General features: G+C 43.5%; 1 protein-coding gene across 11 annotated transcripts in view; it reads left to right on the top strand.

Moving 5' to 3' along the window:
* TOPAZ1 (testis and ovary specific TOPAZ 1) overlaps nt 1-25,009 on the top strand; it is a 99,160-nt gene that overhangs the window by 12,809 nt on the left and 61,342 nt on the right. For 10 of the 11 annotated variants that reach the window (XR_012157495.2, XM_073333336.2, XM_073333333.2 and 7 more), the window contains 4 exons: nt 2,548-2,615; nt 15,987-16,102; nt 17,254-17,339; nt 24,608-24,745. Coding sequence is in view for 10 of the 11 variants with exons in the window: in XM_073333336.2 (XP_073189437.2) it covers nt 2,548-2,615; nt 15,987-16,102; nt 17,254-17,339; nt 24,608-24,745 (408 nt within the window). In the remaining variant the exon portion in view is untranslated. The remainder of the gene's footprint in view (nt 1-2,547; nt 2,616-15,986; nt 16,103-17,253; nt 17,340-24,607; nt 24,746-25,009) is intronic. The other variant, XM_073333334.2, reaches the window with a different exon arrangement.

Here is a 25,009-nt window from a genome sequence, read left to right on the forward strand (position 1 = left end):
TATAACATACCTAACAAAAAGCAAGAAAAGCAAGGAAGTGAAGTTATGGCATCAGATGTTCTCCACGTTGCAGCCTGCTTTGGACCTGCAGGGGAAGGAAAAAGAATTGCCCTACACCCCTCTTCTGCTGGACTTAAGAAGGGGAAGACAGTTGCTCTGTGGCTTATTGGTTGTGGCAGAAGGGATGCCATATAAGCTGATGGGCTCCCTAGAACCTAACAGGGGAGTTTATAAGCCCTTACCCCTTCCCAAGGGGACCATTCTACACAAGGAAGAAAAATTCTTCCTTCCATCCCTTGAAATTAGAGTAGGACTGGGTTTTTTGGATCTTGTGGCCTCATGCTAATTACCTTTTTGAGTTTGGGAAGGAATTTCTCCTCACTGCCAGATTGGCCAGGGTGCTGTGGATTTTTTCACCTTCCTCTAAGCAGCCCGGGTAGGTTAAGTTGTAAAATTAATTCTGTTGCGTCTTGGCAGATGCTCAGCTCAGGTAGTGAACAACAGGGGATCTGATTCCCTAATAAACTGAAATTGGAAGCAAATTCGCTTTAGTGTGTGGGTGCTGTGTGGTACTCATGGTCTGTGATACAGAGGTGGTCAGATCTGGTGGTCCCTTTTGGCCTTAAACTGTGACTCCATCTCCTAAAGAAAATGGGGAATTGGGGTCAGGGCTTCTGATGTGAGAGGCAGTGGGTAGACAAACCCTCTCTTCATCACACACTTAACCCTCATATGAGGGAGGGCGATGATATGAGCAACAGGCTGGGACCAGGTTAACAGTGTGAGAGGAGTGATAATAGTACTTCGCTGTAAGGTATGGATTACAGAAGAAGGAAGAATGACCTGTACTAGATGAGTAATTCCAAGATAGCTCCTATATGTGTTACTTAATAAAGTTGCAGCCTAGTTAAGCCCCATTCCTGGTGTCTTGTCTTGTCTTCTTGTAGTGTCCAAGACAGCAATATATGCCAGGGGTGGCCAAACTGTGGCTCATGAGCTGCATGCGGCTCTTTTATAGTTACAGTGCAGCTCACGGAACCCCCTGCATCTTCACCGTTCTCCACCTATCAGACTTGGAAGTATAGGACCTCTGCCTTGCATCAGGGTGGTGGGGTAGGGGCTTCTGCCTAGTGGGAAGAGGCGTCTCAGGGCTTCAACGCCACGGGGCACGCCTGCTGGGGCTCAGGTCTTCAGCAGAAACAGGGTTGAAGCCCCGAACTCCAGCAGGTGCACCCCGGCTCTCGAACTAATGATTGTCGTACGCAGCTCAGAGACTCAGTAAGTTCAGCAACCCCTGGTATATATCCTCTACTCCTCACCCCAAGGTATAAACCTTGCCACTTGAACAACCATCATATACCACATACAACACATCATATCCTCAACTCTTCCCCAGGGATGGAAAATCAGTCATTCATGTTTGGAGAAGGAGATGGTTAAATGGAGAATATTTGTTTTGAGTCCCCTTACCAATTTTTGTGTGTTCAGCAATATTTTCCTGTTTCTTCTTTTTCCTGGGGTTGTGGGGAAAAATCCAACAACCCTCAGGTGAAAATAACTATGTGCATAGCCTGTTTCATGTTTTTCCCATAATCTGAAAAGGTGTTTTTCCTCTATTATTTCATTTATAATAATCTTACGTGTAGCAATATTAGTTTAAGAAAAAGTCAGAATGTAGTTTTTAAATTTGTTTCCCTTTAGATAACAGTAGTTGCCATTATCTGCATTAGATTTTATATAGTAAAATAGTCATGTTTGAGCCCCCATTAAAGTGAGGATGATATGCAGAAACTTAGTGTTTGTAAAATATTGTATGTACAAAAAAGAACAAGATAAGTTCATGCATAGGCACTGACTTGCCCTCTTTCCTGTGGGTGCTCGACCCGGCCCCTCCCCCACTCCACCCCTTCCATGAGGCCCCGCCTCTTCCCACCCATTCCCCACCCCCATTCCAACTCCTTCCCCAAATCCCCGCCCCAGCCCCACCTCTTCCCTGCTCCTCCCCTGAGCGTGCCATGTCCCCGCTCCTCCTCCCACTCCCAGAGCGTGCTAATGCTGCCAAACAGCTGTTTGGTGGCAGCCGGGCAGGAAGCACTGGGAGGTAGGCGGAGGAGCGGGGACATGGTGCACTGAGGGGAGGAGGTGGTGTGAGGGGAGCTTGGCTGCCGGTAGGTGCAGAGCACCCACTAATTTTTCCCTATGGGCGCTCCAGCTACGGAGCACCCACGGAGTTGGCGCCTATGAGTTCATGGAGGATGGGGCCATCAGTGGCTATTAGCCAGGATGGGCAGAGATGGTTTCCCTAGCCTCTGAGCTGGGAATGGGCGACAGAATGGATCACTTGATGATTACCTGTTCTGTTCATTCCCTCTGCGGCATCTGGAATTGTCCACTATTGAAAGACAGAATACTGGGCTAGATGGACCTTTGGTCTGACCCAGTATGGCCCTTCTTATGTTCTTACATGGGGCACAGTTATGAAAGATTGTTTGATATACAGGATAGAGTTATCTGAATTTGTTTATTTAAACTATAATCATTTCACAGTACAGATTTGCAGGCAAGTTGGCCGCTATAAAAGAAGAAAAAGTTAATATTCATGAAGCTGAAAAAAGGTATGTGCCGTGACATACCTTTGAGTAATGTATGCCATTTCTTCTTGAGTAATGTATGCTAATGATAAAGTGAAAGGCAACTTCTTTTTTTACCAAATCTCATCAGCCTGATTTTATTTACTCTTTTCTTTCACTTACATCATCACTATTTATGTAGAAAATTAAACTGACATAACTTAATATGTTTACAGAGCCAGAAGTATCAGAGGTGTAATGTAGTTACTGTTATATCCTGGTATATTGGACAGAATTTTGTTTGTCTGCAGTTGATTTATTTTGTCTGATGTATATCCATGTCTTATCTATTCAAGCATCTCAGAATGAATGCAGTTGAAAATGTATTCCAGTATGGATGATCAGTCTTGAGATGGTGAACTATAAAGCAGTAGTATTGACTATATTTGGATTTGCTGTTTTGTAGAACTAATAATTTGACCAAATTAAATAATCCAGGAAATAATTGGCTACGACAAGATTTTGTCTAAAACTGCTCAAGTGCAAATATTGGCTAGTTTTTTACTAGAATATGGCAATGTGAAATTCTAGCAACTCTATAGAAAACATAATTTTACATTTATTATTATGTTGATTTATATCATAATAGCTTGTTTGGAACTGCAAGACATTATTTGGTGTCTAGACACTTCATAATAAAAGATTGGAAATGGAGGGGAAATCTAAATGGAAAAATTAAGAAATTTTGAAACTGAAGAGGGAGGAGACTTTTTTTTTTTCCAAATCAAGTTGTAGCCTAGTTCTTCCAAAAACAGGGAAAATGCTTAAGTTGCTGTAATTCACATAACTATGAAAGATCATAATCAGTTGCTAACTGTGGGTAGTGTGAGTGTTGCAAAAATAGAGGTACGAGTCTTTCATTCTGTAGTGTCACCAGTTCTAGCAATACTGGACATTTGCTCTTCAGTATTTACAATATAGATATTGGGAGTGACAGAGGTGGTATTCTTATTAGTCTCACTCAATATTTTCAATAATAGAAATAGTTTTGTTTCCTAACCCTAGTGTTCAGATAAATTGTATATCTGTCATACTACAAATATTTATTTCCATTGAAAACGATTCCCCAGGCTCTGACAAAATTTATTGTCAATGCTTAAAAAATCCACTTATATTTGACCAGTAGGAAACTTTTCCAGGTTAATGTCATCAACTTCTGCAGAAACTAAGCTTTCATTTTTTTAATTAAGCTTTTAGTTCTTAAGCTTAATTAAGTTTAAGATTACAAATGTAATCTTGCAAATGTGAACCCAGGGTTAAACCATGAAGTCATATCTGCCAGTTCATAGACAGCTCAAGTGTCTCTGTTGCTGCTCAAAGATTTTCTAAACTGTCGGAGTGAAAATAAAGAGTGTAAATGTTCACTGCTGCTGTTTAGAACTGTGCAGCAGTCAAAGAATTGGATCAATATCTGTCCATTCTAGCATTGGAATTCTTTGATCTATAGCAGAGGCAGGCTGCAGAAACTATGTACTGTGTCCCTGAGATAGCAGGACACTTAAGCACATACGTAAATTCAAGTATGTCCTGTTGAAATGTGCATGTGCTTGTGTGAACTGGGATTGACCCAAAAGCTGAGAGTGGGAGAAAACTTTTGAGAAATACATGTATCCAGTGCAGCATCCAGGAAACTGGAGGAAAGGTTGGGTAACTGAAGTTTGAGTCACTCACTCAGCAACCAGGAGGCTCTGGAAAGTGGGAAAGAGAGACAGACAGATTATGGCTATACTACAGAGTTTACAGCGTCACATCTGCACTGTAGCATTGCTAGTGCAGACACTCTAAGCCAATGGGAAATAGCTCTCCCGTTGACTTCATTACAATAGCTCCTGTGAACTGTGGTAGCTATTTCAGCAGGAGAAGCTCTCCTGCTGACATAGTACTGTTGACACTGGCACTTAGGTCTTTATAGTTGTCACCACTACACAGGTAAGTAGACTACACTGGGCACAAATGTATTTGCATCTGCTTTTTGTTCTATGCCAGTAGTAAAATCCCATTGCTTTAGCTTTTCTTCTGATACAGCATTGGAATAAAGATGTACTCCTTTACTTGAAATGCACATTTTGCACTGTAGAGAGAGAAGACCTGACAAACAGACCTCACTATCTTAAAATTCAGCTTGTGTGGTAGTCAGCTAAATTACTTTACACTGCTGATCTGAAAGAAATTCGATTTAGTGACAATCTACCTACAGCATCAGAGTAAAAAAGGTTGACTATGAACCAGTTTAATTTACCATCTTGACAAATCAAAAATTGTGAACAAGTTTAGAAGAGTGGTAGCCTGGAAAGATTAGCTAATGGACAGGAATAATTAAGAAAAACAAACTTTTTCAACAAGAATGAACTAAAATAATGATGTACTGCTCTTAACAAGGTGCACACACAAAACCCCAACATACCAGCAGTGCATGTGTTTGCAAACTGCAATAGGGTCTGGGGAATAAATTTACTTTTTATTCCCATTTAACAAATACACTTTCTCTGTGCTAAGGTTCACGAATCTGTTATAATGTGTACTTCAACGTCTTTGCAGCTTGGGGACAGAACCAGAACCAGTCACTAGCAGCATAGGAATGTTCCTTCTCCTGAAGTTCCCTCTAGTTTTATCTGCCACCACAGCAGCTAGCAGCTCGGCCATATCCCCTTGCTGTAGACATTTCCTGAGGAAAATTCCAAACTTTATCTCAAATTTTAAACCAACTGTGTGTTTCAGTAACTGCTGTATGTCCAGCTATGTCTGAGGGCTGCGCTTGATTTTTGGGGTGATTGGTCCACTTTGCTTTTGAGGCATTTTTGGTAGCTGGTGTTCCTGCAAGCTTCAGGGTCAGAGCTAGGCCAAAAAAAGTCTCTCGTGCTCTTCACTGGGAGATTGTCTGGCTCTGTGGGCAGAGGTAGTTTCCCTTACAACCCACTCTGGGTGGCATGACTTCAGCTCCCCTTCCCTGGGCAAGGAGGGAACTGCCTGTCAGGATCAGAAAAGCTGGCTCTTTTGAGCAAGAAGCAGCCCAGCCTTGGCAGAGTTGTTTTGGTTCCCTGTCCCCCATCAGGAAAGGAGACAGTCAAGATTGGAAAAGAACTGGCTCTGGGACAAGTAGCCCCCACTCTCTCCATCTCCATGAGGTGACCGAATTCAGGAGGGCAACATGACAAATGAAAGACTGCACCTGAAGTCCCTATAGTCCATACCAGCCATCACACCTCTGACTGTGGAGTTCAGCCACCTCCTGCTCCAACTTCTCCCTCCACTTCCCTACAGGTTGTGGATGGAAGACACCAGAGACAGCATAGATACCGCCAACACTGAAAAATGTGGTAAGGGGGTCTTTGGGCCTAGCCTTCTCCCTCTACCGCCACTTCTATAGCAGGTGCATCTTCCCTCCACCCAAGAGAATCCTGACTCGTATCCCAGGCCAAGAACACCAGGCAAATCAAACCTGTCTGGACCATATAGATTCCATGCAATGTAGAGGGGCATAGCTTCTAGGAAGCCCATACATGAGCCTCAGACCAGTGCCTTCCTTGACAGACCCACAGTGGGCATATGTGGACGCATATTGTGTTAATTTAGATGAAATAAATGTGCCCAAAGAGTAAAAGGTGTTGACATGACCTGTAACTGCCCGACGCTAAATAGTTTTAAACAAGGTTTGGGGTTTAGTCAGCTGACCTCGGCCTACTTAGTTCTACTGCACACATGTAATTTAAAATCTTTTAATTTTTTTGTTAGATACAAAAAACCAAGGGAAAACAGTTAAAACAACTTGAAATGTAAAGTATAAAATATTTTTTTCATTTTAACAACATCCCCTCTTCCCTTTTCTTTTAGCTGTACAGTAATTTTTAGAGGGAAAATCCCTTTATTTCAACAGTCTCTTAGAAGGTAATAACTGTCCTTTTTGGGAAAGAGAGAGAGGAAGTTAGTCGAGCTGGGCTGGAGCTATTGTTGAAATCTGGTCCTGTTTCCTAGAAGACAAAACAAGACACACACACAAAAGGGGAAAGAAAAGAGCAGCAAAGATAGAAAATGCAGCTGATCTCTCTGGTACTGACTCACTTGCAACCTTACTGCTAGAGAAACACTGACACATCACACTGTCTTATCAGCCACTCTGAGAGCTGGCACACTTGTACCAGCATTGGTCTATTTAGGGTATTGCTTTTAGTTGCCTCTCTGGTCACAGGCTTACAGCAATACTGCAAAGTATGCAGTCATGGCTGGCTAAGACAGACTCTTATTGGACTGAAGGAAAAAGAGAGGGGTAGGGAAAGAGAAGAAATAAGGTGAGGAAGGAAGAGGACACATTGGGAGTTGTAGGGTGATGCAAAGTCTCCAGATGGTGTTCAAGATTTAGCTGAGTCTGGTGGAGGAGGTGGTGTCATCTGGGTCCGGTCTGGTCAGGACATTTCAGGATTAGGATGAGAAAGGCACTGTGGTGTTCTGTTGAATCCCAGGGTCCAAGGAGCTGGTGGAGATAGCAGCCATGATGGTGAAGCTTGCTCCTTCCCCTTCTCTCTTGTTTTTTAGTCAACCAGTGTTCATATTTGTTCCCTCAAAGTCTCTTTGAGGATCCCCAAAAGGAATGTGGGTTGAATAGCCCATCTTCTCATTATTTTGTCCGCTAATTAGGCCCAATTTCTGAGAAACCAATTTTGGTTCATGGATTTCCCACACTTCTCTTATTTACCAGGCTTCTTCTTAACCCAGTCCTAGAATTATATCAGTAGGCCTCTTTGTTTGGACTAATTTAGTTTTTCTGACCCTTTTGCACCTTTTCCCATCAACACACACTGTTCTAGGTTATTGTGACATTTAATAGACTTTTCACAGTTGAGCTCACACTTAAGGTAAATGCCGGAGGCAAATAAACCCAGCCTTTTTGAGGACTGGGAGATCACTAGCCACGTGTAATATTTTCAAAGTAATCTGAGCTCAATTTCACTCTCTCTGAAGCATTATTATGTGGACAAACTCCCAAAGGGAGTTTCTCATTTTCACAGCGTGCAGCAGGGCAGATAATCCTTAGCTCCTAGTTTCCGTGCTCACCCTCAAAGAGTTTAGCATGGCAGATCAGTGCAGAAAAGGCCAGGACATAAATGTGTGTGGATTCCTTTAGGCATCGGTACACACTACCCCACAAAGGGAATTCTTTCTCCTTCAGGGAGGAAGGCCCGGCATTTCAAGTCTGAGTTAGTGAATCAAATAGTAAAATATATTTGAAACAATCACCTGCTCCCCACCAAAAAAAACCCAAAACAAAAACCAAAGGATAGACTCTTTCAGACAAGTATTACTGGTTATTTTAAAACTATGCGTAGGAGCTCGGCAACTGCCTTAGGGGAGCCATAGTTATATATCCATTCTGATGCATCCTGGGAAGTTGTAATAGTGGGATAGGAATTTCCTGTCATGTCTAAAACACTGGGAAGGTATCAGGTTGTCATCCTGAACTGCTAGTGTGGGTCATGATGCCATAACTATTGGGCTGTCATTCCCAGCTATTGCTGTAGGTCATCATACCCTAACGTCCAGGTTATTGTTCCCAGCTTCTGTAACAGGTTGCCATGTCTCACCTCTACCACCTCAATCCAGTAGATGGCTGTGGAGTATGAGGGACAGCGGCCCAGATGCTGAACAACCCACAAGCAGTAAGGGGCCTCTTGCCCACTGTTTCTGCATGCCAGCGTCTCCCACAATTTTTGACGTCTGAGCTGCTCTCTCCTCTCTCTCTCTCTGCAGTTCAAAGGAGGATCAGAGTTTTGGAGCCAAATGGTTTGGCCATGCCCCCTCAACTCCTGCTTGCTTCCAGTTTCTCTGCCTTCGTGGCAGTGCAGATGATGGTTTTTGCAGCTCCCACTTTCACATTTGTCTAGGAGGACTTTTTTTTGTCAAAATGCGGAGGAGTGGTGAACCGTGATCTCCCTCCCATCCCCTTCTCTCTCCTGGGCTAGTTTTTGAGCTGTGTTTTGAAACCCCCCAGAGCCTCAGCTGTGGTGCCTCCCTACTGGCTCCTCTGCAGCTTCCAGGTATGGCAGAGTGACTTAAAAAGCACTGAATGAAATCCAGACAGTGCTTCATATATGTGACTCCCCTTCCAGGCATGGCAGGCAACAATTTATGCCTAACTTGCACCCAGCCTTCCAGCTCTAACTCTGTTAGGTCTCAGGGCATGGAGTTGGACAGGCATGTGGGATTCTCTTCCGCAACTCTGACATAGGAAAAATGGACCAGGAGTCTGAGTAGAGCAGAGAGAGACTCCAAGGACAAGGAGGACCCCAGTCAACCAACTCAGAGGTAATTCTCAAATGTCCCCTGGAGAACAGAGGGCAGATTTGTGGAGTCACAAATCCCCCCCCGCCCAAGTCCTAAAATGGGCCCTGAGCACCCTGGGGGAAAAAAGCCGGGCTCATAAGCACACAGCCCCCCTTTGTAGTTTGGCTAGGAGGGTTCTGGAAGAGTTCCCCCCAACACCACCATGGGAGAATGGGATCCCAGCAGCGAGAACTCAGGAAGAGAGCTCGTGAGAGGACTTCAGGCCCTCAGCAAGGCTACCTGCAAAAGACATCACCAAAGCCACAACAGCTTGTACGCTGTAAGCAAGCTAAAAAATCAAAGATAGCAAAAAATGCAAAGGAAAACATAAAAGATCTAGGAGGTATGAGTCCTGACTCCTCTTTCTCCTCCTCCATAACAGAGAGTGGTGAATTGTCTGGAGGATGGCCTCTAACTCCAATCAGGACCAGAGGAAGCCTTAGCAAAGGCTTTTTTTCCCCTGAGAAATTGGAGGCCGTGTGCAACAAGGTTGTATCCACTGTTCCGATTCAACCTGAACAAAATTATCAAGAGTAAGCCTTTGAGCAAATTTCTTCTCCTGAAATCGTTCCCTGTGGCCATGATTCCCCTACATTCTGCTTTTGAGGAAGTAATCGGGGATGAATGGGATAAGCCAGATGAGGGCAATCACATTAACAAAAGAGATCTTAGGTTCTATAGGACAAAAATGTCAATTACTGAGATACCAAAGATTGACACTGTCCCTGGCTAAAGTTATGTTTGTCCCCTCCAAAGGGAGTTCTATCCTAAGGACCTCACAGAGGAAAAAAAATTGTAGGTCACTCTCAATACTTTGAGGCTTCCTCAAGGTGTCCCTAACAGCTAATTGCTTTGCAAAGCCATCTCTCTCCTGGCTGGAAAGATCTCATAGCCTTCATGTATAGAGATCAACTTGACTTTGGCTCTGTTTCCCTGGCAACAGTGTTGTTACTGACGTGATGAGATTCTCAGCCAAAGCCCTGTCCTCCAGCTCAGTAACCAGGTGCCACTGATGGGTTCGTCCCTGGACACTTGAAGCAGGTGCTGTGCTTTGCCAAATTCCCCGGAGCCTTGCTTTTCAAAGACAAGGTAGTAGCGGACAATGCCACATCATCTAAATGGTCCCTTTCAATCCCACACGATGCCACTAAGAGAGACAAGAGGCCAGCCTTCTGACAAGGGCATTCCTTTTGGCCATCATCCTTGCAGAAATACCAGTGAAGAAACAGCAAGTTCTCCCGAGGAAAGCCCCAAGGGAATCCTGCTGCTCTCAAAACCTTTTGACAAGAAATGCAAGGGTCTCTGTCTAGAGCTGAAGCTTGGGGGCAGGATTTCCCATTAACTGGAGGAATGGGTTGCGTTGACCATGAACCACAGAGCTAGTGAACCAGGAATACTCTCAAGTTACAGGCTCCCCATCTATTTTTCATCCAGTCTCTCTTCTCTAATGACCCCGTAAAGCATGGTCTAATCCAGAATGTGATTTCTTATCTCCTGGATATGGAAGTAAGAGGGAGTTCCGTCAGAGGAAAGACAGGGTTCTACTCCATCTTCTTAATTTTTCAGAAACATACAGGGGGAATCAGAGCCATTCTAGGTCTCAAAAGGCTCAACAAGTTGATGAGAAAAATGAAGTTCCGGATGGAGACCCTAACCTCTACACTGTCATCCCTGACCAGGGAGGATATTCTGACTTCAGTGGATCTGATGGATGTATACCTCCTTATCCCCATCACTGTGCCATCGCAAGTTCTTAAGGTTTGCCAATAGCAGGAAGCAATGTTGTTTATTTGATGCTCCCATTTGGCTTGTCCTTGCTTACCCCCCTCCCCCAAGTCTTTATAAAGATTTTAGTGGTAATCCTAGCCAGGCTCAGGTCACAGGGGATCCACCTGAACATCTTCCTGGATGTTCCATCCACAGCAACAGCACATAGAACTACATACCTGTCCTTGAATCTCCGGCAAGTGCATGGCTTTATCATCAAAATCAGGAAAAGCTCACTGATTCCGTCCACTCAAATAACACCTTTGGGAGTGGATATAGGCATCTTTATAGTCAAGGTATATCCATCTCTAGAGATGTTCTAGAAGATTCAAGACCTCCTTGCATTGTTTTGGCACTGCAAGAGGCCAACTATTGCACTGAGCCTTCAATTGCTATGCCTCCTGGTATTGTGTATGGGGAGCACTCTATGGGTGCAGTCACACATCACGCACCTTTGAGGCTTCATTTTAAAGGTATGGGATCACTCCCTGGAACATATAAAATATCAAGTGAGGGTTCTGACGCAGGAGTTCAACTCTTTAAATGGTGGTCAACCTAGGGCAATGTCCACAAGGGCATACCCATGTGACTTCCTGAACCCCTGATACTCACAACCGAGGCCTTCCTGGGGAGCTAGGGAGCACACCTGCGATCCCAAACAGTTCAAGACATCTGGAACCTGGAGGAAAGGACCTTACAGCATAAACCTCATAAACTAAGAGTAGTCAGGCTGCCACTATGAAGGTTCCAGTCCAGCCTAAAGAGAAACATTCCAATTCAGTCAGACAGCATGACTAACCAAGGGGGACAGGAAGCCCAGCGCTACATACGGAAGCAATGGAAATCATGGAGTGAGGAGAGCATTCTCTCCTCTCCCCCAGGGCAGCTCACATAAAGGGAGTCCTGAACCAGAAGGCGTACTGGCTCAACAGGACCAAGGTGAACAACCCCAAGTGGTACCTAAATCAGGAAGTATTTGAGTTAATCATCCAGTCATTCAGCGTGCCCTCAACTGACTAATTCACGAACCGCATCAATGCAAAGAGACCAAAGTATTTCACCAGGGAAGTAGACCCCAGATCCATGGGGAAGATGCCCTGTCCCATAAATGGTCACAGAATCCTCTGTGCATTTCCACCCTTCCCATTGTTTGGGAACGTGGTCCAGAAACTAAAACTAGAACAGGCAACAGTAATATTGGTACCTCTACATTGGCCAAGGAGACCATGGTCTTCGGAGTTGATAGAGCTGAAATTGTGACCGCCTCTACAGCTCCCAAAGAGACAGGACATCCTCACAACATGCATCTGCTTCATCTAAATCCAAACTGGCCGCATCTAACAGCCTGGCTGTTGAAAGGGAAGTAATTGTGTCATTGCATTGTCTTTTAGAAGAGTATTGACTTTGAAAGCATATTTTTGGACTAGATTTTATGACTGGTGCCAGGAATCTGAAGTAAATCCTAGAAATCCAGGAATTATGGCTTTCTTAGACTTTCTTAAAGAAGGGTTTGACAGAGGTCTCTAATCCAGCATCATTGTGCATCAGGTGTCTGTCTTTAGTAGCACAATGTTTGCAGGATCTGTGGATTCTTTGGTAGAGAATCCCCAGGTACACACATTCCCCCACAGCAAGTGCAGCCCCTGCTAGCAGCACCAGCCTCTTCCCAGATGGGGGGCTGAGGGACTACCTGCACTTGCTGTGGGGGAACAGATCACCTTATTAGTTCCCCTGCCATGCCTGCGTGAGGGTACTACACCCATGTTAAAAAGTGGACGGGCATGGCCCTCCCACTTTTAAAAGTGGGGGGGCATAGCTCCCCTGCCCACCTCTCCACCCCTGATTCTAGCATTCCTGGGTGGAGAGGTGGGCAGGGGAGCTATGCCCCCCCACTTTTAAAAGTGGGAGGGCCATGCCCGTCCACTTTTTAACATGGGTGTAGTACCCAAAGGAGGCTTGTTTTCAAAGTATTTCCATTTTACAATCCCCAGATAATTATGTTTTGCAGATAGATTGCTGCCTTTTTGTTTTCCCAGTTTTCAGCTTCACCATTTGATCTTACCTGTACTCTCTGGTTCTCTCTTTGGGATCATGGTAGCAATAATACTGGCTTTAGGGAAGAAGGAAATTCAGTTGTGTCTTCCTGGGCAGTTTTTCTGATCAGTGTGTTTGCTCCAGCTTTCTCTGTACAGAACAAAGTGGTACAATTTCTGGAGCATCCTGGATTTAGAACAAACATTCATATGTGGTGCCAGGGAAGTCAGTCATAGGCCTGGGCTGAGGATGAATACAATCCAGTACATGATCTCCTTTCAGAAGATGAAGATGGCTGTAATAGAAAATAAGTGGGGCTACAGAAACAAATCCAATTCTTATTAGAGCCTATTGGAATTCTGATCTCATAAACAAGTATACTTCAATGATCCAGAGTCCATATACCTATCCATTAATTGCAGGTATCCCTCTGTGTATCTGCCTATCTTATCCATTGGCAGAGATCTAGCTCTAATGTATATTCTCTGTTCCCCCAACTGGGAAATACTGGGAGTCAGATTTTTTTTAAGGGACCTTCCCAGTTCAGTTCAGGGAATTGGGTACCAGAAAGAGAACACCACATCCAGCTGCTGGCATGCAATGATTCATTGAGATCTCAGAGCACTGTTCTTTCCATGGATAACAGACCTGTTCTTGTCACGATACTCAGTGTGTCTGATAGGGTTGTTACAACTGAGAACAACACAAACAACCCTACCCCAGACAGAAATTCTCCTGTTCTGGGTGAAACAAAATTTCTTATCTCCTATGTGCACTGCTCACCAAGGGAGAGAGGAACACTAAGACTTACATGGCAGAAGCCTGAGTAGCAGAGTGGAACCGGTGTCCATAAGTATTCTCACTCATCGTAAGTCGATATAGTGGGCTGGTAATCAACCTCTTTGCATTTGGAAAAAATAAAGTATTTTTGGGAGCCTCTGTCAAGACCCAGGATGTGAGGGGATGAATGACCTCTCTTAAAGCTGTGGAAGGACCCTGCTTTGTCTTCCCAGCTTTTCCACTGCCCCGGAGGACGGTACAAAATCTAGGAATTTGATAGCAGAAAATATACTTTTTATGCCTTTCTTGTTGTAGGGGCTATGGCTTAGTGGCCTGATAGTATTGTATCTTCAGAGGTCTCTTTCTTGCAGAGGAAGTCTGTTATTGAAAAACCAATCTTCCATCTGGGACTAGACAGGCTTGAAATGAATACTTGGATAAAGTACTTATTTCTCTCATGGATCCCAAAAAAGAAAACAAATGCAACTTATTCTACTGGCCGGGCAGGGGCGAGCACCAAAGCAGTCTGGGGCTCAGGCAGGGGCGAGCACCAAAGCAGTCTAGGGCTCAGGCAGGGGCAGTAGACCAACACAGGCCTCCTGGCCTAAGGTGGGGAAGCTTTCACCCCAGGGGTGGGATGGTAGGGGGACACGGGCCTACCGACTCCACCACGTCCCAGCCCAAGGCCCTAACAGTGGCAGAGTGGTGACATGCTGACATAGGATCAGGCCAGCACTTAACCAGACGATCATTTAGTTCCCCTGGGCTACTTCCTACATCCCCAGGGTTTAGTACCTCTAACGTGGGGATCCTCTGTCTCCTCGGGGAACTCTTATGAGTCCTCAGGTGGCAGCTCCAGCAGCTCCTTAGAGTTTCTGTAGGCTGGCAACCCAGGGAGATCTGGCCAGTCCTCAGCATGGTGGAGCTCCTTATAGGTAGCAGCAGGCGGGATGCGTCTGTCTCCCTTGGCAGCTCCAGCCCACCTGAGCTCCAAGGCCCGTCTTTTGTACTTCCCCTTCCTGTCCCACCTCATAGCTTCTGGTGTGTTGGGTGTAGATTTCCTGGTTCTGCCCACTGGGGGAGGGGGGGGTGTGTTTTTGGGTCCCTCCCTCTCAACCTCTGAGGGAGGCCATGGCTTCTCACTACAGCCACATAGCCATCAATTCATAAGTTCACCGAGTTCTTCATATTGGTCATCCAATCTTAGCCAGTCCCATTTCCTCTCTTTTGGAAGAAGTCTCCATGCTGTGGTGCCTCAGGGAAGATGTAGTTTATATATAATCTACCTTGTTTTGGATGGCTGCATTTAAAAGATGATCCTGCTTCCCACCCTGGAGGTACACTATTATGAAAATACCATTGTAATGGGTCTGTGAACCTTAGCACGAAGAAGAGGAAAATTTTTATCCGTCCTTACCTGAAGATTTCCCTTCTTAGAGTAATAAGGTCCATAGATGCGGACCATATGGGAGACCAGTGGATTCCTCAGAATAGAGTTGGAAATTGACATCCAAGAATTTGGATTTGTCATTGTTAGGTGTAATTTGCCATGCTCTTTAGTAGGAGAAATCATGCTTCTTCCTCAAAGTATATTAAGCACAATCTGTTTGAATCATCTTGGCTGTAGAAGTTACCTCGCTGGATTGAACTTTGCGGGGATGGGACATTCCCATACTGCCAGTGACTGACAGGTCTGGTTCTGCCCCCAAAACTGCAAATAGGCTGACGTGCCCATTGTAATGCATCTTGTACCTTATTACTCAAAGAAAGGAAATTTTCAGGTAAGTAGGGATAAATTTTCTTATTTCTTTAACTATAACCAGTGAAGGAAACAACAAACATCTTGCTGCACTTGCTGAAAATATTCATACTTAGAAAAAATATACTGTTTAACAGTGTTGAGCATATATATTTGAAATCAGTTGTGAGGTAGAACACTTAATTGGGGCTCAGGAATATTTTCCCTTTGAAATATTGTTAAAAATTCTTCCTTTTAGTGTAATTTGTCCATTAGAAAATTATAAGATTTGCTCTTCAGAAGCAACTTTATAAGCCCCACAGATTTCATCTCTGGCAGGGAAGATTCAGCAGTACTTAGAAAAGGATTTAACTCAAGCATACACTTCAGTTATCCCAACTTTCTTTTCAGTTTTATGGCAGAATTTTAAACAAGTGGCTCACAGGTGCTCCCTCCACCAAGTTACTGCATTTAACTCTTAATTACATAGTTGCTATCGCCTTCTCCCTGCTTTAATATAACTATGGACAAGTTGAGATAATCTTTCACTAAAGCAATATTGGGGGATTGCTCTTCAGCTACTTAAATTTACAGTGAATATTTAAGATTTGCTTTAATCGTTGAAGAAATTATCTAGTGTTTTATAGTTAATACATGACATGAAGAGTTAGAGAAGCACTTGTCTTATTTTGTTAAACATGTGTTTTTCTTTTACTATTTAGCAATGATTCTAAATATATAGAGTTTGTGAGCAGTGAACTTCCGTTAGGATTGCAACCGCCATCCCTGCAAATAAATGCCTACCAGGAAGAGACAGTACTGAAACCCTGGATCAAAGGTATTTTATTCTGTAATTCAGTAGCTTGTGCTTTAGCTTCATGCTCCATTTAATCTACATTTTAATTAGAGCACTTTAACTTCAGCTGTTAGGGCTCATGCTTCTTTAGAAACTTGATTGTATTGTCCCTTTAGCTAGCATTTAGAGAGAATTCTTCCATAATACCTACATATTTTGAGTTGTCCAGATAAGAGAGTTTGTTAGGGGGCTCCATTTCAGCATCTTAGCATGATTTTTGCACACTGTCTGGTGTACTTTTTTTTTATTTTTTAGAATCGGGTTTTTCAAACTGTTAATATGCATTTGCTGTCATTTCTGATTTGAGTCAGATACTTATCAAATATGTTGGATTTAATGTGGGTGACCAGAACTCCCTCCTCAGAAAACATTTGCTCTTGAATGATTGCCCATACTTAAAGTTGAAAAATAAAAAAGAGTAAATCTAAAAAGCTCTAAATGATGCTTTCTGAACTAACTGGAGGAACCCCCAGGGAAGAGGCTGGGGAGGGGGTAGAAAATTGTGACTGGAGCAATAAGATTATTTTGCTTATTATATTCCCAGTTAGTTATTTGGAATAAGAAGTATAAAGATTTTTTTAAAGTGACTAGTGATTTTTGGGTGCCTCTGTTCTTGGGTGCACAACTTGAGACACCATAAATGGGTCTGATTTTCAGAAAGTTCTGAGCACCTGCCCTTTGAAAATCAGGTTCTTTCAAGGAGTCAAATTGAGCACCCAAAAGTTGAGGCACGCAAAAACACTATTCACTGTTTGAAAATCTTAGTTTAGTTTTTTGAGATATATAAACAACACTTGTATTAACTATTATTCAAAGGAAAAAGTCTTTTGTCTTATACGGTGGGAGGTGTGTACATGACATGTGTATAGATAAATATGATTTTATTCAAGTCATTCTAAAATTTCGTGTTTTCATGGTGCAAATATTTATAGTATATCTGATCGGTTTTCCTGCTACAGTGCAAAAAGTAGGCCTGTCTTACATATGTAGGAAATAACCTGAAATGTCATTAAAGGAAAATAATAATGAGCTGTTTTCAGGATTTAATTAATTTAAAGAAAACTAAGATTCATGACTAGTGTATGACCCATATTATTACGCAGTCCATTAAATATTCTTATCCTGAATCTTAGATTTCAGATACTCAGGAAAAAGCTCTCTTTTGCCGTTGCCAAATTCTGACTGTTATGAACCATGGAAAATGGACAAAAGTGTGATGGTAAGTTGCTAAACACTTAATGAACGCTTGTAATAATGGGTTAATTTTGTTCATTATGGACATTTAAACAGTTCTTCATAAAAATACTTAGCCAAAACTTCAACCACCTTAAAAATGGCATAATTTAGTGAATAAATAGTGAATAAAGTGCATAATCAGTGATGAACAAACATGTTCAAAATGCAGCCATGTTGGCTTCTGCTCCACTAGAAAAACAATGGTTTTTGCTAATTGGGAGGGATAGTAACATTTTTTTTTAAGGTTTAGCAGAAGCTGCAATGTCTGTTAGATTGATCATTGGACTGAGGATAAGGGGACCTGGGATATCATCACAGCTCAGTCACTAACCTGCTGTGTGACTTTGGACAAGTCATTTCAACTCTCTGAGCCCATAACTTCTCCCACTTGTAGTCCGTTTTACTTATTTAGATTATAAGCTTTTTGGGGTGGAGACTCTTACGGTGAGTATGTGTACAGTGCCTAACACAGAGTTAGGGTTTTTTAATGTTTTCATCAGTTTGTTACACTTTTTTAAAATATATTTACATTTTAGAAGAAGTTAGACACTAACTATACTTCTTTTCTAATGAAGATGGAAAGGAGAAATTATATTACTTTGAGTGATGGTCCCTATGTGTTTTGCACATATGGGTATGCATGCATGCCATGCACCTGAGTCTAGAGATTTTTACTAAGCAGGGTCCATTGGTTCACACATGTGCAGTTCTCCTTGTACTCTGAACTGAGAGTATAAGAGGCAGTGCAGACCAGCATCTCTCCATTTCCTTCTTACCGCCACGTGGCCTGAGTCAGAATCTGCTTCTGTCCACAGCTTCCTTTGACTGCTTCAGTCTGTAAATGTATTGTAAATAGTTTATTTTGTTCATTTACTCTTTGGTCTTAAGTACTAGTGTAGTTGTTTTTCCCCCATCCTGGGGAAATTCTTCCTGGGAGGTAAGTATTATAACTAGGTTCAAGAATTGTTTCCTTTTCAGTGAGTGATGAACGTTGCCCTTACTGCATAGCTGAAATGTGAGCCTCACATAGGTGCAGCATTTGCCATTCCTTCCCTCCCAGAACTTGTGAGGGTCAAGAGCTAAGACTTAAAAAAGCATTTGAGGGAGACACCCCCCTGTTCCCCATATATCAACCTCAATCAACAGGCAGCACCCCTTTGAGCACAAGCTCAGGACTTGAGGTTAAAACTTCCAAGCCTAAGAAGAAGGCTTCTCATGAGATTAAGAAGAGACAAGCTGCCTTTTTCCAAATCTGCCCCAGAGAAAAGAGATTCCTCCCTGATTCCTTCAAAGTCGGGAGAGTCCTCGTGCATGGGTCCTAAAGACTGAGGCGTGAGTAAACCTGTTCAGCGGGTAAAGGAGCATAGATTCATTGGTTTCTATACCAGTTTCAATGTGCAGATTGAAAGACAAACATCCACCACTACTCCCTTCGACATCCAGATCAGCTTCTGTGCCAATGTCATCATAGCCACGGAGGAATCTGACTTCTACTGTGACCAGGGAAGCACCGGATCCAATGGCTCCACTAACTGACTCATCCTGTGCCCCAGAACACTCTGAGACCTACATCTCCCCAGAGGACATTTTTGCTCTCTCCTGTTCTCACTCCCCACTCCTCTCAGGTCCGTCTTTATTCAGAGACGGTTATGCAGGAGGAAGAAGCTATCCTGGAGACACAGAAGAAACTTCCTCTTCCACCCGTGAGCCTGAGTACTCAATCATTGGTACCCTTGGTTCCAGCGGAAGTTTGGGATCCAGTTTTTTCATCCGATGAGTCAGCAATTCAGAAGAAGGCAGATCATACAGAAAGCGGGCTGGACAGAAGCCCTAAGATATCTGGGTTCTGTTCTGTGACCATATATGACTTTCCAAGAGACATTTGGTACCCAGTGCCAGATGGTAGTTCTCAGCTGGTTGATTCCTTGTACTGATATTACTGGGGTCCTTAGGAGCTCTATTCTAGGCATCTAGGATCAATACATTTGCCTTACTTACCATCTCCTGGCTAACAGCAATTGGCCCCATCGGCGTATGCAGAAGATTAATTTGAACTGGATCCAACAGTTCTGGGAGCAATTTCATCATCTTCCATAGATGAGGAGAATACCCCATCTTCACCATCTCCACCTGATGACTACAGTCAGGTGCTTCTGAAAAGGGTGGCATCTGAGTTCCAGATACAGCTTGAAGAGGTTCAGGAGTCCCAACATAGATTGACTGACATCTTGCAACTTTTGGGTCCCAGTTGAGTAGACCTCCAGATTGAGGACACTATGGATCCAGCTAGAACAATGTGGCAAGCTCCTGCTTCTTGAACTCCCACCCCCAAAGAGGGCTGAGAAGTGCTGCTACTTTCCTCATAAGGGGGCATAGTTTCTAGTTTCTCACCAACTGCTGAATTGTCTCGTGGTACAAGCGGTTACTAAAAGATCCACATTACATCAACCCAAAACTATACCCTTGGATGGAGATATCCAATGACTCCCAGTGAGAGAGGTTTTCTCCTCTGCCTCTCTCCAATTTAGAATTTCTAATTATCAGACGACTCCTAGCTAAATATGATTTCACTAATAATGCAAAGTTGTGGGATTTAAAGGACAAGCTTCCTCAGGAAGATAGAGCTCGGTTTCAGTCCTTAATCAATGAAGGCAAATTAGTGGCCAAAACCTCTCTCCACGCCAAAGTAGGTGCTGCAGACACTGTGTCCAGAGGGATGGATACAACCATTGTCATGAGGAGAGATTCCTGATTATAATCATCAGGTTTCCCTAGAGAGGTGAAAAGTACCATTCAGAATCTGCCTTTTGAGGCAGTTACTTTGTTAAATGAAAAGATGGATTAATCTCTCCACCTTCTCAAGGATTCAAATACAATGCTTTGTTCTCTGGGTATCTATGTCCCTGCCCCTAAGAGGAAATGTCTACAGTGCAGGCACAGAGCAAGACCACCTCAACAACTATTTTACCATCAATTCCCCCTGGAACCATCACACAAATGACAGAGGGTACAAAGGCTCAAATACACAGCTTCTGCGACATCCACTGCCATACCTCACGCTAACCCACATCCAAATAATTTTTTGTTGGGACTGTCCAGACCCTTTATTAATTCCACATCATCCTGCCCCTCAGTTTTTTAAAGAACAGTTTACCCAATTTGCTTAAAACTGAAGGGGTTTGACAATAGACAAATGGAAATTATTCCATTTACAGCTATCTGAGTTTCTGTCCACCCAAACCCACAAACCTCTTTCCCAGTTCCTTTTTTTTGGGACCACTTTCACGAGGAAAATCTGTGTCAAGATGTGGACTCCCTTCTCCAGCAGGGAGTCATGTAAAGAGTTGCACCTCACCGTCAAAGGAAAGGATTCTACTCCCCATACTTCTTAGTCCCCAAAAAGAATGGAGGATGGAGATTGATTCTTGACCTGTGCTGGCTAAATGTATTCATCTGAAAATTAAAATTCCACATGGTCACAATGGCATCAATAATTCCCTCTTAGGGAGAAGGCAGGTGGTTCATTCTAGACATAAAAGGGGCATGCTTTCCCATAAACATTCACCCGTCACACAGAAGATCCCTTGGGTTCCTCCTTGGTCACGACCAATACCAGTTGAGTCCTTCCATTCAGGCTAACTATGACATCCAGGGTCTTTATAAAAGTCTTTTCACTGGTGGCAACTTGGGTGAGAAGAAATGGGTTTTATCGTCTTCCCATAGCTTGATGACTGACTACTTACAGCAGATCATACAAGGAAGTCCAGTTGGCAACCTGATTCCTGCTCCATCTTCTACCTTCCCCGGGACTTTGTGTCAACCATGAAAAGTCCACTTTGAACCCCCCCACAAGGTCCTTCGCCTTCATAGAAGCAACCTTGGACTCTAGTACAGCAACTGCCTATCAAGAGATTCCATGCCAGGAGCGATGTCATAAAACAGGTCACCCTCAGACTTCAATTAGAACTTGCCTTTTCCTTCTCTGCCTCATGCACACACATGATGCCATTTGCTAGGCTCTGTCTCTGTTGCCTGCAAACCTGGCTTTAATCAGTGTACTCACCAGAAAAAATCAATATCAATGCCAAAGTAACAGTTTCATCCAGGGTTCTGGGCTCTCACATCTGGTGGACAAAGCCAGAGAAAGTTCAAGTGGGAACTCCTTTCCTCACACTTACTTCTGAGGTTATCATCATTACTGATGCATCACTGTTTGGCTGGAGAGCTCATGTGGACAATCATACTGCACAAGGCATCTATACCTCTTGGGAGTCCAGGATGCCTGTCAATTTACTGAAACTAAGAGCTGTCCATCAAGCCTGTAGTGTAGTATCAAGCCGGATAGTTTTAGACAATATGACTGTCTTTTATATAAACAAACAAGGGGAAACAAGATCCCTTCCTCTGTGTGTAGAGACAGTCATTCTCTGGATTTGGTGTATCAGACTTCATAAAACCCTCTCAACAGCATATTTGTCAGGTTTGCAGAACTCCGCAGCAGACAGTCTCAGCAGATGTTTTTCTGAAGACCATAAATGGCAAATTCATGATTCGGTTCTGAATAAGATCTTCACCAAGTGGACAATGCCATCTTGGGATCTTTTCACCTCACAAGCAGCAAAAAAACCCTTTCTCCGTAGTGCTCCAGAGCAACTCTAGGTAGGGGCTCAAAGGGAGATAACCTTCTACTACCATGGAAGGACCACCTCAGATATACCTTCCCTCCCATCCCATTAATACCACATGTCCTGCAAAAAATCTGTCATTAAAGGGTTCCAGTCATCCTTATTCTGCCCAGTTGGCTGAGACAGTTCTAGTTCACAGACCCAGTAAGACTTTGTCTATCTGCCCATCAAAATCCAACCATTTCCAGACCTGCTAATGCAACATAATTGCACCGTCAGGCACCCCAACCCAGAACCATTGCAATTCAAGGCCTGGTATTTGGATGGGCATCAAATGTAGAGTGTTTATGTTCCAGGGCATTTCAATCCATCTTCTACCAAAGTAGGAAAGATTCTATTTAGCAAAATTGAAGCTTTTCTCCTTTTGGGCACAGCAATACCAGTTATCTCCAGATTCTACTGGGATCCCTGCTATTTTAGACTATCTATTTACTGTTAACACATAGGTTCTCAGTTACTTCCCTCTTGGTTCATTTGGCACAGGGGTTGTCGCAACAAATTTTTTGGTCGCCTCAGAGTGCCGCCACCAGCTCTGACAATTTTTCCTAAAATACTTAATCAACTTTAGGAAAAACAAATAAATATGCACATATGCATGTCCCAAATCATTGTAATTTATTTATGTAGGGTTTTTTTAGCATACTCAATAATAAAAATAACGTACAGTTGTCTCTGTTCTTTACTGGATCTAAACGGAAGAGAAACACAAATAAGATGCTTTGCACGTTCTTGTCTTTTTTTCTTACTGATTCTTTTGCTTTTTTTGGTTGCTTTTTTTTTTTAGACTTGCTAGCTACTAAGTCTGCTGTGAAAAGTGATATTAGCAAACACGCAAATATCACTTTTCACAGCAGATTTACTCAGCCCTGGCAATCCAGGGGACACATTGAGCCATGGATGGGGAGAGTGAGTATGGAGGTAGCGGGAGCCAGGGGCAATGGGGCACTAGGGGAGGCAGCGGGGGCCAAAGGTGATGGGAGAGGTGGTGAGCTCAGAGAACGGAGCCCAAAGCCCAGTGGCTGGAGCCTGCCACCCCAGGGCTAAAAGCTGACCCATCTCCCCTGGGAAGGTGAGGAACTCAGTGGCTGCTTGCTCCTCCAGCTTTTGTGCCTCCAGAGAGGTGCCACTGCTTTGTCCCCACCCCTCCCCCGCACCAATAACCACCCAAAAGGCTGTGGCCACAAGAAAAGCCCCTGGTGGCAGCATGCGGCCATCGTGGTCGCATTTGAGAACTGCTGATTTAGCAGCAATCAAAGCTTTTCATCCCCCTATCGACGACCACACTATTTTCACTCATCCCATGATGACTAGATTCCTGAAGGGACTTATTGGATCCTTCCCATCATTGGTGAAGTCAACACCTCAGTGAAACCTCAGCCTCCTCGTTCTTTTGTCTTTCATCAAATCTTCCTTTGAACCTTTAACTTCGTGTTCTATATCCCATCTCTTGATGAAAGTTGGCTTCCTAGTTGCCATCACGTCAGCCAGAAGGGTCAGCTAGCTGGGAGCACTCATAGCAGACCCACTATATACTATCTTCCACAAGAAAAGGTCTGTATTTGCCCACACCCAAAATTCATCTCTAAAGTAATTTCAGAGTATCACATGAGTCATACCATCCACTTAGCAATATTTTTTGTGAAACCGCATGCCTCTGATGCGGAAAGAATGCTTCATTCTCTAGACTTCCCAAGAGCACTGGCCTTTTATCTATAAACAACAAAAGCAATTAGAAAGACACCTAGACTTTTTGTTACCATAACAGAGAGATCAAGAGGTCTAGCTGCATCTGCGCAGAGACTTTCTAAATGGATCTCATTACCCTGTGTTATCCACTGGCTCACCTCCCTCCACTGGAGAGGTTGAGGGTCCATTCCATCAGAGCCCAAGCAACCATTGCTGCATCTCTGCAAGATGTACCTCTACTAGAAATATGTAGGGCAGCTACCATCACAGAACATCACACTTTGTTCCAATCTTCTGCTACAGACACAGCTATAGGGACAGCAATATTAGACAGCTGTGAAAAGTGATATTTATGTGTTTGCTAATATCACTTTTCACAGCAGACTTAGTCGCTAACAAGTCTAAAAAAAAAAAGCAACCAAAAAAGCAAAAGAATCAGTAAGAAAAAAAGACAGGAACGTGCAAAGCATCTTATTTGTGTTTCTCTTCTGCATTCTTGCACCTACCTCTTGTTTGACTACTGCTTGCTAATCTCCCACATGTGGAATACAGATTGGAACCAGCACTTGAAGAAGAAATGGAGGTTACTTATCTGTAACAGGTGGCTCTTTAAGATGTGCGGTTCCTATCTGTAGTCCACTACGCATCATCTGTCCCTTCTGCTGCAGATCATAGTTAGATTTGTGGAAGGAGAAGGAACTGTGCCGGTCTGCACTGCCCTAGTACTTCAGGTCAGAGCATGAGGAGAACAACTGCAAATGTGCTGACCAACAGACAGTGCTTACGAAAAATATCTGGACTCAGGTGCACGATACAGGCAGGGACCTCTCGAAGAACCTCCAGTTATAGACAAGTAACCCTCCATTTATCTGATGTTTAGGTTTCCCATCTGATCCAGCAGAACCTTGGGATGATTGAGTTGCCCCGTAAATATTGCAGATTTTATTTCAGTACATTGCGTGGCTGTGAGAGAGTGGAATGTTGGTTTTGGCATGTTCCTGAACAGGGAGATGAAAAGGTAAAAGGGGTTTAATTTGCGAGAGGGAATCCTCAATTTTAACACTTTCTATTTTGTATAAAATGTTTTGTATTCAGTTGAGTTCAGTGTGAGTTACCTTTGAAGGTGAGAAATCCGAAGTGGGAACGCAGGAGAACTCTTCCTTCCAGGTGCTTTTAACAATTCTTTTAAAAAATGTTACCCTAGAGAGACTGTAGAACTTGAGTCGGCATATTTTCAAGAGAGTGGACTGCAGCAAAATTATATAGAATTATAGTGTTAGCC

The sequence above is a fragment of the Lepidochelys kempii genome, chromosome 2 (genome assembly GCF_965140285.1).
Source record: "Lepidochelys kempii isolate rLepKem1 chromosome 2, rLepKem1.hap1, whole genome shotgun sequence".
Taxonomy (NCBI): Eukaryota; Metazoa; Chordata; order Testudines; family Cheloniidae; genus Lepidochelys; species Lepidochelys kempii.